This window comes from Pristis pectinata, chromosome 5, assembly GCF_009764475.1.
Source record: "Pristis pectinata isolate sPriPec2 chromosome 5, sPriPec2.1.pri, whole genome shotgun sequence".
Classification (NCBI taxonomy): Eukaryota; Metazoa; Chordata; class Chondrichthyes; order Rhinopristiformes; family Pristidae; genus Pristis; species Pristis pectinata.
Genome location: NC_067409.1, coordinates 99,539,951 through 99,556,524, shown reverse-complemented (window position 1 = coordinate 99,556,524; position 16,574 = coordinate 99,539,951). Strand labels below are relative to the sequence as shown.

The 16,574-nt window shown below is 43.6% G+C and overlaps 1 protein-coding gene across 2 annotated transcripts in view; it reads right to left on the bottom strand.

The window, feature by feature from the left end:
- Positions 1-16,574, bottom strand: part of atp2c1 (ATPase secretory pathway Ca2+ transporting 1) — a 92,659-nt gene that overhangs the window by 19,044 nt on the left and 57,041 nt on the right. For both annotated transcript variants that reach the window (XM_052015495.1, XM_052015494.1), the window contains exons 10-17: positions 16,035-16,110; positions 14,110-14,176; positions 11,933-12,057; positions 11,508-11,605; positions 10,773-10,868; positions 10,536-10,625; positions 4,827-4,931; positions 2,095-2,251 (exon numbers count right to left, since the gene is read on the bottom strand). In XM_052015495.1, coding sequence (XP_051871455.1) covers positions 2,095-2,251; positions 4,827-4,931; positions 10,536-10,625; positions 10,773-10,868; positions 11,508-11,605; positions 11,933-12,057; positions 14,110-14,176; positions 16,035-16,110 — 814 coding nt within the window. The remainder of the gene's footprint in view (positions 1-2,094; positions 2,252-4,826; positions 4,932-10,535; positions 10,626-10,772; positions 10,869-11,507; positions 11,606-11,932; positions 12,058-14,109; positions 14,177-16,034; positions 16,111-16,574) is intronic.

Here is a 16,574-nt window from a genome sequence, read left to right as displayed (position 1 = left end):
CCATCGTTCACAACTAGATCTGGCTGGAATGCAGAGCTTTGATTTGATTTGTTGGTTGCGGAATGTTTGTTCCGTGATGTTTTTGTTGTACTCTAATGCAACACTTCATTTTTAGGTGCATCTAGTGATGTGCTGGCATGCCCTCCTCATTAACTCAGAGTTGATCTGCTGGCTTGATTGTAATGACAGAGGAAGAATCTATCAGCCCATGAGGTTACATATTGTGGTGTGTGCCCTGATTATGAAGATGGGACCCTGCACCAACAAGGACTGTGCAGTGATCATGCCTGTCAATGGTGACTTGGATAGCTTACCTGTATCTCCAATAGATAGAATGACAAGGAATAAGTTCAAGTAGGTTTATCCTTCATGTTGGCTCTCTTACTATCTGCAGAAGACCCATTCTGGCAGCTATTTCCTTCAGGATGGAGCCAGCTCAGTCATTGCAACCGAGTCACTTTTGATGATGGATATTGTAGAGTACATTTTGTGCCCTCGCTACACTCGGTGATTGTAAATGAGCAAGGATAGCAGTGATGAACAAACAAAATTTGGTCCAAATAGATCACAGGCTTCACTTTTGGATGAGTTGAAGTTTACACAGCATGGATAATGGGAGGTCAAGAAGTATTTGAATGGCCAAGTCCAGAGTTAACAAATAGATGAATAAGGGTTTCAACCACAAATGGCCTGAGACAGGAGTAGAAGAGGCTGCAAAAGTGGAAGTAGATGATCTCTGTGATGGAAAAGATATAGCACTGAAAACTCACCTCAGAGTCAAATAGGGTGCCAACATTGCAAACAGTGTGTTTCAACCTCAGACAATGGCTGGTTCGGGGATAGAATTAGTGTAAAAGTACACAGTTGATGGTGGAGCTGAAAATGATAGCTTTGGAAACAACTGTAGTTCATTCAAGACTGACTGTCAACAAGCAAATTGAAAACTCAAAAGGCTGTGGATAGCCCAAGTACCACTGGAATACTCAAGTTAGGTGACATTGGCAGACATATGGCTACTGATTGCCAACATTTCAAATGTTAAAGACAAGGATCATGAGCTGTTGGAGAGTAAGGGGAATGACAGCTCAGGAAAGAGGTTCAAGGAGATGTTTAGTATTGTTAAAAGAAATGTGGTTTGTCTATGCTTTTTTAAACAAGGATTTTGAGCCAATAACCAGATTTGATAGTGGACAGTGAAACTTAATAAATATTATAGCCACCTCTTTCATAACAAACAAATGGAGGTTATTGTCCTTTACATTAGAGCTTTGGCAAAAAGAAAAATTGTAAAATGACACCACAGAAAGTCTTAAAAAGACACTCTAGATCATTGAATTGTCCATTTAATCTGCAACTTAAGATGCAAATCATTAGATCTAGACAATGCCATCAATAGTTTTGGAAAACTATTTGTTTCTTAAATCTACTTATTTCTTATATCAGAAAAATTAACTGTATTCTGAGTAGCCCCATATCTAACAAGTTTAACAATTTAATTGTAAAAAGAGGACCTCATAAAATATATTTTAAATTTATCATTTAGTGATTATAAAGATTTTGGTCCAATTTGTCACTTTAAAATCATTCATACTGAATCACAAGCTAAATTGTAAATTTTGATTTCCACACTGAAACTTTGTTAGCAATGCATTTCAAACACACACACTCAAACAAACACACAGTATGATTATTATCACTATCTTTTATGCAAGCTTTGCTGGTGACTGAAGTCATGCCAGATGCTAAGGTATGAATTTCAGTCCCCTGATATTATAAATCTTTTTGGGTACATGGATGGTTTCTGACCTTGGGCAAATGGATCATGCGTCAGAAGATCTCCTGTACTCATCCTATTTCCCCCCCAGCTTATTCAGTGAAACTTACTCTTCTTCAAATTAATTCCTATTGCTTAGAGGAAATTAATTGCAAAGTACCAAAGCTACTTAAAGCAATTTAAGGTGAGAAAAAAAGCAATGCCTGTAACAAATGAATGTAAAAGAGATTTCCACTTGCACATCTATATACATATTCATGTCCATAGATGGTCAGAAAGGAGCAACTTTTCGTACTTCAGGACAAAAAACCTTGCATTACCTCGGAGTCCAGCAGTAGCCATGTAAGTTTCTTCTTGCTGATACAACTCCTTTTGTTGCTGGGTGAGTTGCAGAATTTGCGAGTGGCTACTGTAGCTAGAGCAAAATCGAATTACTTGTTCGTAAGCTCCTTTCATAAAATAAGTCTCTGCTTTATCCTATGGGGAAGGAAACATGAATGAAGAGCTATTATGACATCTGACAAATGACTGCAGCAACCTGCTTTAAGAAATATGTCACTTCTTTTGGCTACTGCCCAAGGGAATCAGCTATCTTTGATATAAATGCGAGCAAAAAACTAAAGTCAAACCAAATATTTATGCACGAATGTAATTGAGTATTTTTGAAGAGGTGACCAAGTGGATGGACAAGGGCAGGGCAGTAGACATTGTCTACACTGACTTTAGCAAGGTATTGCATGATAAACTGTTCTGGAAGGCGAGATCAGATGCGATCCAGGGCGAGCTACCAAGTGGATACAAAATTGGCTTGGTGGAAAGAGTCTGATAGCAATAATGAAGGGTTGTTTTCAGATTGGAGACCTATGATCAGTGGTGTGCCACAGGAATCAGTGCTGGGTCCACTGTTGTTTGTCATATACATTAACAATCTGGATGGGAATGTAGGAGGCATGATTAAAGTTTGCGGATGACACCAAAATTGGTGGTGTGGTGGACAGTGAAGAAGGTTGTCGGACATTACAACAGGATCTAGATCAACTGGGACAGTGGGCAAAGGAATGACATATTAAATTTAACTCAGACAAGTGTGAAGTGATGCGTTTTGGGAAGTTAAACCAGGGCAGGACATACACAATGAATGGCAAGGCCCTGTGGAGTGTTGCAGAATAGAGAGACCTGGGGTACAAGTACATAGTTCCCTGAAAGTGGTGACACAGGTAGACCGGGTGGTGAAGGAGGAATTTGGCATGTTTGCCTTCATTAGGCAGGGCGATGAATACAAGAGTTGGGATGTCACGTTACAGCTGTACAAGGCTTTGGTGAGACCGCACTTGGAGTACTGTGTGCAATTCATGGCTCCATACTGTGGAAAGGATGTGATTAAACCAGATATGGTGCAGAAAAGATTCACAGAGGGTGGTGGGTATATGGAATGTGCTGCTAGAGGAAGTGCTTAAAAGCAAGTAGAATTAAAATGTTTAAAAGACATTTGGACTTGGATAGGAAAGCTTAAGAGGAACCTGGGCCAAACGTAGGCAAATGGGACCAGTTCAGCTTGGTCGGCATGGACGTTGGGCCAAAGGGCCTGTTTCTGTGCTCTACAACCCTATAACTTGAAGCAGCCCCAAGGTGTTTGAAAGTTACATCCATTGCAAATAAAAATATTCCCACTGACAGGTTATTTGGGTCAATGGAACAACCCGCAACATCAGGCACGGTAGTGGGCAGGCACTGTAGTGTAGCAGTTAGCATAACGCTATTACAGCGCCAGTGACCCGGGTTCAATTCCCGCCACTGTCTGTAAGGAGTTTGTACATTCTCCCCTTGCCTGCGTGGGTTTCCTCCGGGTGCTCCAGTTTCCTCCCACATTCCAAAGACGTACAGGTTAGGAAGTTGTGGGCATGCTATGTTGGTGCCGGAAGCGTGGCGACACTTGAGGGCTGCCTCCAGAACACTCTACGCAAAAGATGTATTTCACTGTGTGTTTCGATGTACATGTGACTAATAAAGATATCTTATCTTGATCAATATCGTTTCAATGTACCAGATCTCTAAACCGGACAGATGTTTTGAAATGTAAATGCCACAACATAACCTGCTGGTATTCTTCAGGCCTTACATGTTAGTTTCAAGCAGATTGAAATTATAAGGGTTCAATATTAACTTTGACAGACAAGAACCATTTGACAGAGAGACCATAAAAACTATGAACAATGAGCCCTGTTACTCAATTTTATTGATTTTAGATCAGATCTAAGTTGTAACCAACTTCAAACCCAGTAATGAGAGGAGGAAAGCATTGACAAATACAAGAACTGAAACCTCATCTTTAGCAAAATCTGCAGCCCCAGATTATTTAATCTTAGATTTGTCAACATTTATTTGACTGACAAAATAATTTTCAAATAACACCAAGGACCAGGTTATGAATGACATTCAGCTGCATGAGCAGACACTAACAGAGTAGATCTCCATTGCTTCATTAAAAAAAAAACACACCCTGCTGGATTACCACACAAGAAAGTAATTTGATTCACTGCCCATCTTCCCCCAGTTGGGGAGAAATAGATGATCCTGGTTTGCCATGAAGAAACTGCATTGAATGTAGACACTAAATTATGCCTCTGGAGAACATTTATACCATTTCCATGAAGCACCTCAGAGCCTACAAAACCGGAGAGAAAGTAAGTCATTCTAGATCCTAATGGATTTAAGAAGACAACAGTAACAAAAGCCATTTTGAGACATTAAAGGCCGTAAAAGATGCTATACAAGTGCCAATCCAAGGACATCTGTAGAAAGCAATTGTAAACTGGCATTAATTATCTTTAGTATGAGATCATTACAATTTTGAAGTGCAGCAGCTAATTTTTATGGTGGAGGGAACAAAGGAAGATTGATAGCTACACAAATTATACATGCTAAAATTATGTTATTGATACATAAAGTTAAAACATTAAACATGTAGTAAGGATGTCTCCATAACAATGTTCAGTAGGATGATCCTTTAATCCAAACAACATTCAAATTATTAAACCAGACTATATCTAACCTGCTGAGCTCTGTGCACACACTTGACAGCCATCCACTTCTGCTCCGAGGTAAATGGATATTCAGCTCGTCTTAGGTAATCTCGCTGGAGACCTTCCAGTCCCATCTTGTGGGAAGCGGGTGGAGTAAAAGGGAGAAACATGATTAATCACTTAGAAGCCTTTCTCAAGGTGTATGACAATGCTTTCCCATAAATGCTTGAGAAATTACACTGCATGGATAGACATTTATTTTTAAATGAACAATTTATTAGCATTAACACAATGCCAAGGTGCAATAAAGTATTATTAATCCAATTCACAGCAGAGCAATCAATAACTTTGGCATTAAAACAAACTATATTTCTATGCATTATATTGAGAAGTTTTGTTTATTTGTCTTGTCATAAATTATTTAGTCATGGAGTACAGCAGAGAAAGCAGCAATTCTGTCCATGCTTAAGCTGCTTTTTTGGCAAAATTAACCATTTCCAGTAGTCCAGTTAATTTTTCTGCTTCAGGTATTTATCTAAATTTTTTCTGAATATCACGACTGAATATGATTCCAGCACCCTTTCAATTGATAATGCCAGGCATAAAAGTCTTTTTTTCCCCCAAAATCAGCTGTTTCCTTTGGCAATAACTTAAATCTGTTTCATCACATTCCTGACTATTTTGACACCAGAAAAAAGGTTCTTCTCAGCTGCTCTATGAAAACCAATGAGGATCAAGCTAAGATCTCCACTTGCAACTGCCATTGAGTAATCACTGTAAGTGTGCACTAACGGACAATAGATAAGATTGTGTACTGGTCATTTCCCCAAGCCCCAGAACTGAATAGCCTAACTACTATGGCGACTCACCGTCTAGTCGGGAGAACCGGCTCGGCAGTCGGGTCGCGTGGCGTCGGAGCGACGAGGCCCAAGATGGCGGCAGGCCTTGTCTTTCCGAGCAACGGGGAGAACCCACGCGCGGGAAAGTCCTGATGACGTAGGAGTTAACGTCATTGCCGGTTGTTTTGGGCGGGAACATTCTCCCTTAAAGGGCCCGCGCAAAGCGGGAAAATAAACCAGTTCTGTTTGGCAATCCTCCAAGTAGAGTCTTGTTTTATTCCGCGGTAGCAACCACTACATTGGTGACCCCGACGGTCCAAACGGCTTTTGGACCCGCGAAATGGACGACAGCGCAGCAGCCAACGCAGTGGCCCTCAAGCTGCCCACCTTTTGGACACTTCAGCCCGGCGTCTGGTTTGACCAGGCCGAAGCGCAATTCCACCTTCGGCAGATCACCTCCGACTCCACGAAGTACTACCATGTGGTTAGCTCTCTGGACCAGGAGACAGCCGCCCAGGTTGGACACTTCATCCAGTACCCGGCTTTCAAAGACCTTTTGATCCAGACCTTCGGCCTCTCCCGTCGTGAGCGCGCCGCCCGCCTGCTTCATCTGGACGGCCTGGGGGACAGATCCCCATCCGCCCTAATGAATGACATGCTGGCATTGGTCGAGGGACACAAGCCATGCCTGATGTTCGAACAGGCCTTCCTCGAACAGCTCCCCGATGACATCCACTTGTTGTTAGCTGACGCCGACTTCAGCAACCCCCGTGAGGTGGCCGCCCAGGCAGATGTCCTGTGGAAGGCCAAGCGCGAGAGCGGTTCGTCCGTCAGTCAAATCACCAGGCCGCGAGCCCAACGCCCGCCTCGCCCGGCCCCAGCAACCGAGCAGCCACGCCCCAGGAACGCAGACGACGACACGGGTGACCAGCTGTGCTTCTACCATCAGAGGTGGGGTGCGGAGGCCCGTCGATGCCGCCCACCCTGCAAGTTTCAGGGAAACGCCAGGGCCAGCCGCCGCTGATGGCTACGGCGGCTGGCCGCCGACAGAGCCTCCTATTCGTTCAGGACAAGAAATCTGGATGGCGTTTCCTCGTTGATACTGGAGCAGAGGTCAGTATTTTGCCCCCGACAGGCCGCGACACCCGTGACAGGCCACCAGGTCCTCTACTCAATGCCGCCAACGATACAACGATACGGTCTTTCGGCACCCGTACGCTTCAATTACACTTTGGCGGCAGCCGTTTTACCTGGACCTTTACCCTTGCCACCGTCGCCCGACCACTCCTAGGAGCCGATTTCCTTCGGGCCCACAACCTGTTAGTCGACCTGCGAAGGAAGCGGTTAGTCCACTCTAGCACTCTCCGGACCTATCCCCTGGGAGAAATCAGCCCACCAGCCCCGTGCCTGGACTCCATTTCCCTTTCTGGCGACGATTTCGCCAAGCTCCTAGCCGAATTCCCATCGATTTTGGCACCTTCGTTTACAAATTCTAGGCCCACACACGGGGTACGACACCACATCATTACCACAGGGCCACCCCTTCAAGCCCAAGCACGACGATTACCTCCAGACAAGCTCTGCCTGGCAAAGGAAGAGTTCCGTCACATGGAAGAGCTGGGGATTGTTCGCAGGTCAGACAGCCCCTGGGCCTCCCCCCTGCACATGGTCCCCAAAGCCACCGGAGGGTGGAGGCCCTGCGGCGACTACCGCAGGCTGAATGACGCCACCACCCCGGACCGCTATCCCATCCCTCACATCCAGGACTTCGCAGCGAACTTACACGGGGCCCGCATCTTTTCCAAAGTGGACCTCGTTAGGGGATACCACCAAATCCCAGTCCATCCGGATGACGTCCCCAAAACTGCGATTATCACCCCACTCGGCCTGTTCGAATCCCTTCGGATGCCGTTCGGCCTTAAGAACGTCGCGCAGACCTTCCAGCGGCTGATGGACGCGGTAGGCCGAGACCTGGACTTCATGTTCATTTACTTGGACGACATACTGATCGCCAGCCGTAACCGCCAGGAACACCTTTCCCACCTCCGCCAGCTGTATTCCCGCCTCCGCGATTTCGGCCTCACGATTAACCCGTCCAAGTGCCAATTCGGACTTGACTATCGATTTCCTCGGCCACAAAATCACCAGCGACGGGGCAACACCCCTACCCGCCAAGGTGGATGCTATCCACCATTTTGCCCGCCCCGACACAGTCAAAGGCCTACAGGAATTCCTTGGGATGGTCAACTTTTACCATCGTTTCATCCCTGCAGCAGCCCGTATCATGCGCCCTCTGTTCTCGCTGCTGGCTGGTAAGGGCAAGGACATCACCTGGACTGACGAGGCTGCGGCTGCTTCCGTTCAGGCCAAAGACGCCCTGGCAGACGCCACGATGCTGGTACACCCCGGGACTGACGTCCCGACTGCCCTCACGGTAGACGCGTCCAACACCGCGGTGGGTGGGGTACTGGAACAGCTACTCGAAGGCCACTGGCAACCCTTGGCATTTTTCAGCAAGCACCTTAGACCGCCCAAACTGAAGTACAGCGCTTTTGATCGGGAACTTCTAGCGCTATCTGGCGGTCCGGCATTTCCGATACTTTCTAGAAGGCAGGCCTTTCACCGCTTTCACCGATCATAAGCCTCTGTCCTTTGCCTTCTCCAAAGTCTCCGATCCCTGGTCAGCTCGTCAGCAGAGACATTTATCCTACATTTCCGAGTTCACAACTGACATCCAACATGTCTCCGGAAAGGATAATGTCGTTGCTGATGCACTTTCCAGACCAACCATCCACAACCTATCCTTGGGTGTCGACTACACGGCCCTAGCTGACACACAGCAAGCCGACGACGAACTGCCCAGCTACAGAACCGCAGTCTCGGGTCTGCAGCTCCGAGATTTCTTGGTTGGTCCAGGTCAGCGGACCCGACTTTGCGACGTTGCGACTGGTCAGCCCCGCCCTATAGTCCCTGCAGCCTGGCGGAGACGCATTTTTGACTCGGTACATGAGTTGGCGCACCCGTCCATCAGATCTACTGTCCGACTGGTCGCCAGCAAGTTTGTCTGGCATGGCCCGCGCAAACAGGTCAGTGAGTGGGCCAGGACTTGTCCGCACTGCCAGACGTCAAAAATCCAGTGACACACCAAGGTCCCACCACAGCAGTTCGAGCCTACCCGTAGGAGGTTCGACCACATACACGTCGACCTCGTGGGCCCTCTGCCGGTTTCAAGAGGAGCCCGGTACCTCCTTACCATCGTGGACCGGTTCACGAGGTGGCCTGAGGCAACCCCCCTGACTGACATCACAACTGATTCCTGCGCCCGGGCGCTGCTCACAACTTGGCGTTCCGGCCCACATCACTTCAGACAGAGGCACCCAATTCACTTCCAGTCTCTGGGCTGCATTAGCGAACCTGCTAGGGACGCAGCTGCACACCACCACGGCCTACCATCCTCAATCAAACGGGTTGGTGGAACGTTTTCACCGCCATCTGAAATTGGCCTTGATGGCCCGCCTGAAGGGTCCTAACTGGGTTGACGAGCTGCCTTAGGTCCTGCTCGGCATACGCACTGCCCCCAAAGAAGACCTCCGCACTTCGTCAGCTCAGCTTGTATACAGGGCGCCACTAGTTGTCCCCGGGGATTTCATACCTGCCCTTCAGGACCAAGGGGAACAACCCCCAGCAGTCCTACAAAGACTGCGCGAGAAGCTTGGCGCCTTGGCCCCGATTCCCACCTCACGGCACGGTCAAGCCCCATCCTGCCAGCCCAAGGAACTACGGGACTGTAAATTTGTTTTCGTTCGCAGGGGCACACCTCGGGCGCCATTGCAACGACCATATGAGGGACTGTTCCGAGTCATACGGAATAACGGATCCACTTTTATTTTGGACATTGGAGGCAGGGAACAGGTTTTCACGGCGGACCGCCTCAAACCAGCCCATTTGGATCTGCAACAGCCTGTCGAGGTTGCCACGCCGCGACGCAGAGGCCGCCCCCCTAAGCGGCAGCTGGCACAGCCCACGGACCTTGGGGACTGTCTCGCCGGTTCTGGGGGGGGTTGTGTGGCGACTCACCGTCTAGTCGGGCGAACCGGCTCGGCAGTCGGGTCGTGCGGCGTCGGAGCAACGAGGCCCAAGATGGCGGCGGGCCTCATCTTTCCGAGCGACGGGGAGAACCCGCGCGCGGGAAAGTCCTGATGACGTAGGACTTACGTCATTGCCGGTTGTTTTGGGCGGGAACATTCTCCCTTAAAGGGCCCGCGCAAGGCGGGAAAATAAACCAGTTCTGTTTTGCAATCCTCCGAGTAGAGTCTTGTTTTATTCCGCAGTAGCAACCGCTACACTACACTCATTAAGGCCCACCACGTCAAAGCCAACCTTTATTGCCAATCTACTTTAATCCCATTTTCCCACAACAGGTCTGTATCCTTTTATGACACATCACTGAATTAGTGTATGGCCCTTGTAAAGTTTTTTTTAAATCAAATTCAGTCGGAAATTGGCAAACCACTTTTTGATGTTTTCAGTAAATCAGTCCCTTCCTAGTCCAAATGGCACAACTGCCATCCTCTTATTAACATAGTTTACATAATCTGAAATTCACGCAGTAATAGTGTGCATCTCTGGCCTGGTCATAAAAGTAAATAGAATTTGCTCATTTCCCAGAAACAACACTTGCAGTTAAAAAAAATACTTTAACTGGAATTTTGGTCATTCTGGGACAAAAAGGTTAATCATTTCAGTAATGTTTGCTGGATATTTCATATCTAACCAGACGACAGCAATCTAGGCATACTTTCATCAAAATATGTAAATTAAAGAAATATATTGTTATTCAGTTACAATGTATGAACTTTGTCTACAAATATTGAGTCAGGTGATTTCTCAAATATTCACCTTCATTGCCAGTGCAATCAAAGCTCCCTCAGTAGGTTGCCCCATTAATGCATCATTTCGAATAACAGCATCATTACATACACAGCCAGCCTGGATAAACATAAAAAATGCAGATGTAATCATGCGGTGAGCATTTTCACAATAAAACAAATGAAAATTTAAGTTAAAACTGTCTAATGGTACAAATTATGTAGGTCATTTGTTCCATTTGTTTTACAGATGCATCAACTTCCATACCTCCACAATTTTGCTTATCGGTGACTTGGAGAAGCCATGAACCACCTCACCATTCATCACTACTTCTCCATGCCTATTATAGCCAACACCAGTAACCTGCACAATAAACAAAATAGGATTATTAAATAGGATTATTAAATTTTTTTAAAAAAGGACAATGGACTAAAAGAAATTCAAACAAAATCAAACACACACATTAGGGGGTTAAAGGTGACATGGAGAAGGTGGGAAAATGAAGTTGAATAAATAAGATCAGTCATGATTGAATGGCAGAGCAGAATCGATAGGCCGAATGGCCTAATTCTGCTCCTATATCTTATGGCCTTGTATCAGAAAGTGCAAGCTTAACAAGATCTCATAACAAGCTTCAGAAGAAACAGCCAATGAACAGTGAGAGAGAGCACTGTAAATTAGCTTAAGTATATGTATAGTTTCAGGATCCTGCATCTCAAAGGATTCAATTCAGAGATTCAACTCCAAAAACTGCACCATTCACTTTAAGTGATTGTTGTTCATTAGTGTTTGAATGTTAACCTAACAGTCCTAAAACTAGCATCATATTTTTTTAAATTGCAGCCAAGAATCGCCATGTTCTAATGACATGAAAAAACAAGTCAGTGATATTTATTTGGAATTTTAACAAATCCAAACATATCTGGTGTCACTTTGCATTTTAAAATAAGCTGTACTTGTCACTTAAATTACAACTTGATGCAAAAATGAAATAATTCTTACCTCAGCATGTTGCCCATCTGACGTATAAATGTGAGTCACTGTCATTTCATTCTTTGTTAATGTCCCAGTTTTATCAGAGCATATAACATTACAACAACCTAGAATGGAAATATGACAATTGAAATTCAGCAAATACAATGTTTCAATCACAATTACCTTTTTAGCAAACCAGCCTAGTCATTTTGTTCTGGTGATTTACAGCTAATAAATGGAAATCAATTTTCCACTTGTTGCTGACAATGTGTGCATTCATTGCACATCCCTAAATATCTCTCAACAAGAGGCCGTTTGAGTCAACCACAATGAAATTTGCAATCCACTTGATATTTACATTCAAACTTTAACCTGTAAAATGACGCAATCAAAGTAATTCAATGAGAATGATAACATTTTCTCTGCTCATGTTTAATAGATTTAACTTTTACCCAGAGTTTCCACAATTGGGAGTTTCTTCACAATCGCTCTCTTCTTTACCATTCTCATCACACCAAGAGCCAAGGTTACAGTCACAACTATGGGCAACCCCTCTGGAATAGCAGCAACAGCCAAGCTAAAACAAACAAATTCATATAGTTACAGACAATTAGTCATTTGCTTTGAATACAATATGCACAAAAAGTACACATTAACTTTGCTCTGTGCATCAGCTATATCTAGAATTAAATCTTGCTTAGTTTTATAAGCTTCAAAAATGAAAAATAAAAGGAAAGCTCATTGTTAAAAAATGACAAGTTTTGTATAAAAAGGAATTCTCTAATCTCAAATCTTTCCTAAACATCTGAGAATAGTCTGAGAAATCACAGTGCCCGAAGCAATTACTGGTAAAAGCTTTTTTGAAGAATTGACTGGATGGAAACTGGAAGAACAGGGTTTTCCATCATTTGATTCCCTGCTTCCCTGTTTTTCTCACTGAAAGATAAGTATATAGGTACTCCCTAGGTTGCGAACACTCGTCTTATGGACAGCCAGTACATACAAACGAGAGTTTAGCATACCGGCAGGATGGATAGGGTTGGATTTGCTGGCTGCTGCAGGGCGGGAATAGGGCACTACCATGTGCTGTCTCTCCCCACTCCACACAACTTCCCTGCTGAGCTGCAACAATCAGGGGCTGGGTTGAGCTGAGAAGAGCTGGGAGCACTGAGCAGACTCACTCATTGAGCCAGTGAGGCTGGATGGCAGTCGCTCTTCCCGTGCCTGCTCATTCTCCCACCAGTCGTTTCTGTGAACCTCTCCCACACACTGTTTTCATTCATTTCCGACTTACCAACAGTTTGGGTTATGAAGTTTTTTTTCTAAGATATCTTTATTAGCCACATGTACATCAAAACACAAAGTGAAATACATCTTTTTGCGTAGAGTGTTCTGGGGGCAGCCCGCAAGTGTCACCACACTTCCGGTGCCAACATAGCATGCCCACAACTTCCTAACCTGTACATCTTTGGCATGTGGGAGGAAACCAGAGCACCTGGAGGAAACCCACGCAGACACGGGGAGAACGTACAAACTCCTTATCGACAATAGCTGGAATTGAACCCGGGTCACTGGCGCTGTAATAGCGTTACACTAACCGAATCTGTCGTAACCTGGGGACTGCCTGTAAGATCTTTTTGCATGCTGGCAACACTCCGGCATTTGGCCAACAAGAAACTTGCTGTCGTCTTATACAATGATCGTAAGTTAATGGCAATGCTGAAGAAACTGCTTGCTCAACACAGTCAATGGTTGCATTAGAGAGTGATTCAGAATGTGAACAGTGCATTTTTCCTTATATATTAAGATAAAATGCTGACGTTATCAGCACATGCTAGGTTTGCTGAAATTAGGCAACAATAGCAGAACATCTGGTCAATTCTCAATTACCATATCTGCATTATTCCATACAACTGCATTCAACTCTCATCACAAATTTCCCTTTCACTGTTCCATCCTTCCCTTTATCCCTGCATTCCAAAATCTATCTATACTTTGCCATTTCTTGGTGTGCAAGGACATCGATTTGAAACATTAACCATTTTCCCTCCATGATTCCAGCTGATCTGCTGAATATTTCCTGCATTTTCTGTTATTTCAGATTCGTAGAATTCTCAGTATTATGCCTTGTGTCAGTTTAGATTCTGTGGGAGGCACTCATGTTTTGAAGAAACTGTACACTTCAGGATCACTTCAAGCAGTAAACTAGACTGCCATTTTAACTACAAGTAAGTGATGCACTGTTAAGACATGCTGTTCAGATGAGATGCAAATCTGAAGCCCTAAATATTCTTGCAGACTGCCATAAGTGAGCTGGGGAATTCTCCAGGTGTCCTGACCAGTAAATTATCACTTAACCAAGAGGACTGAAATAACTGATATGATTTTTTTCAAACCTCCTTGCTGTGGGCAAACTGGTCACAACTGTGTATGTAATCTCTTCAAATAAAAGGTAGTTAATTGGTTGCCGATTGCTTTGGGATGTCTCGGGGTCCAACAATTCACTACAAAAATTCAAGTTTGATCTTATAGCCACCTGAATTATACTACATTCACCCCTTTGCTCCTCATTGTTTGCCATTTCAAATATTTATCCCAGCTATTCTTTCAAAATATAGTATTAACTCACCTCACACCGATGGTGAACATATCAAGAATGTGCTTTCCCTGTAGCCAGCCAACCAGCATGATAACACCTGTGGCAACAGAAGTATAATATTTACAGTCAGGCAAAATTGCATGATTTGAAAAACTGGAAATCCTGTCATTCCATCCTTCCTTATCTTTCTTTAGGAGGCTATGCTAGCTCACAGGGCAATACCATTCCCCCTGTAACTTAATATCCCTACAGTCTTACCCACTTACTTAAAGTAGGGGCAATTTACAGTGACCAATTAATCTACAAACCTCTTTACTTTTGGGATGTGGGAGGAAATCAGAGCACCCCAAGAAAACCCAGGCAGTCACAGGGGAGAGTGTGCAAACTCCACACAGACAGCAATGTAAGTCAGAATTGAACCAAGGTCATTGGATCTGCTAAGCAGCAGTTCAACTATATATGCCAAATTCATTAAGACAACATGCAATATAGTGTCACTATTTATGAATATTTGAAAATTTAACACCTGCTGGAAATGACACATAGTTTGCTTAAGAGTTATAATAATCTATACATCAACATATTTCAATAGTTTTTCACGTCAGCAACCAACTTAATGTGCTGTGAACATGAGAAGACAAAATAATGGATGCAGCCAACTTGTTGCCTCAGTAAAGCAGCCAACATAATCAAAAACCCCACCCACCCCAGACATTCTCTCTTCTCCCCCTTCCCATTAGGCAGAAGATACAAAAGCCTGAAAGCACATACCACCAGTCTCTTTCCCACTGTTATAAGACTATTGAATGGTCCCCTAATATGAGAAGATGGACTCGTGACCTCAGAATCTACCTCGTTATGGCCTTGCACCTTATTGTCTACCTGCACTGCACTTTCTCTATAATTGTAGCACTTTATTCTGCATTCTGTTGTTGTTTTCCCTTATACTACCTCAATGCACTTTTGTGATGGTGTATGGATGGCATGCAAAACAAAGAATTTCACTGTACCTTGGTACATGTTACAGTAATAAACCAATTTACTAGTGCAGGAGTGAAGGAAAAATGGAAGTCATTGAGGAAGAAAATTTAAAAAGCCAAAAAACAAAAAAAAACTCTTTTTACCAAAAGAGGCATGGCGTAGAAATGGAGGTTACAAGGGAGAGGAAACTTAGCAGAGCTTTTCTTTCTGAGGACAGAAGAAGTGAATGAACGAGTAACCAAAGGTAGTCAAGGGAGTGTGGATAAGAAGATAATGTTAAGGAAAGAAGGTTATGGGTGGGGGTAACAGACAAGGAAACCTCAAAGCCTTCTTTTTTTTTTGAAAAAAGGACAAAATTTTGAAGAGACAATGAAAGCCATTGGATCTTGGAGAATTTAGGATCAGGTGTGAAGGGTTTCAAGGATGGAATGTGCAAATAGAATCAGATGCAACTTTTTTGCATAATTATAATGGCTAATTACCAAATATTTTTGTCTTTCATTAAGAAGTTTCTCAAAAGACTACCTTGAAAATTCATTGTGTTATTGCTAAATTTGTACAGGTTTGCATGCACTGAATCAAAATAGTAAAACGATATGCACCAAACACACAATTAGGATAATTAATTCCGAGTAGGAGAGGTAACAACTGTTTTCAATGCAAGATTCAAGCCAAGTTCTAGGAAAGTTAACCTCTAGGTATAGCTTAGAAGTTCCAGAAGCTTAATTCCAATAATGTTATCAATCTGATAAATAAGCACAATTCCCATATAAACTGCATCTCACATTCAAAATCCTGTTAATTTTGACAAATCTATCCAATTTCCTCTATTATTCATGCATTTAAACTGATTTAACTTCACATTCTTCACGTCATTTCAATTTCAAGCAACTGAAAAATAAAATCACAATATAACAAAACATAAATCAATTCCATTCTCAAGAGGGTTTAATATCCAAAATTCTTTCTCTTACCAATAATACCAAAGGAATAGAACGAAAGCTGTTTTCCTAAAAGATCCATACTTTTCTGTAATGGTGTTTTTGGTGCCTGAGAAAGATGAAAACAAATTGAAAGAGCAAAGTAAGTAGATACTTTAAACTATGATATATCTATTTGAGATTAATGTAACATCCAATTTAAAATGATCAGCCCTCCCATTTACCTCTTTAAATTCCTACCGTTTATTCCTCCCTAATGTAACCGCAATAATTTACTCCTAACATTTCAGGGACATTATTACCATATTACTCGTTTGTTCCACCTCCGAATGTTCAACTTGAGTTTTTAAGAGAGCTTAAGGTACCAAACTCCCTTGAAATGGCAGCTTTAAGAATAAAACCAACATTATCTAAAAGGTTAAAGCTTCAAAGTACAATACTTTTAATGCACCAAAGTATGACCGAGGGTTAAAAATTTTAACCTCAAGAGCTTCAAACGATTGCATTAGTCTTCAATGTTGAAATGCAAAAGTTCTCAGCAAATAAATCTTGCATATGGAATTGTGGAGGTTG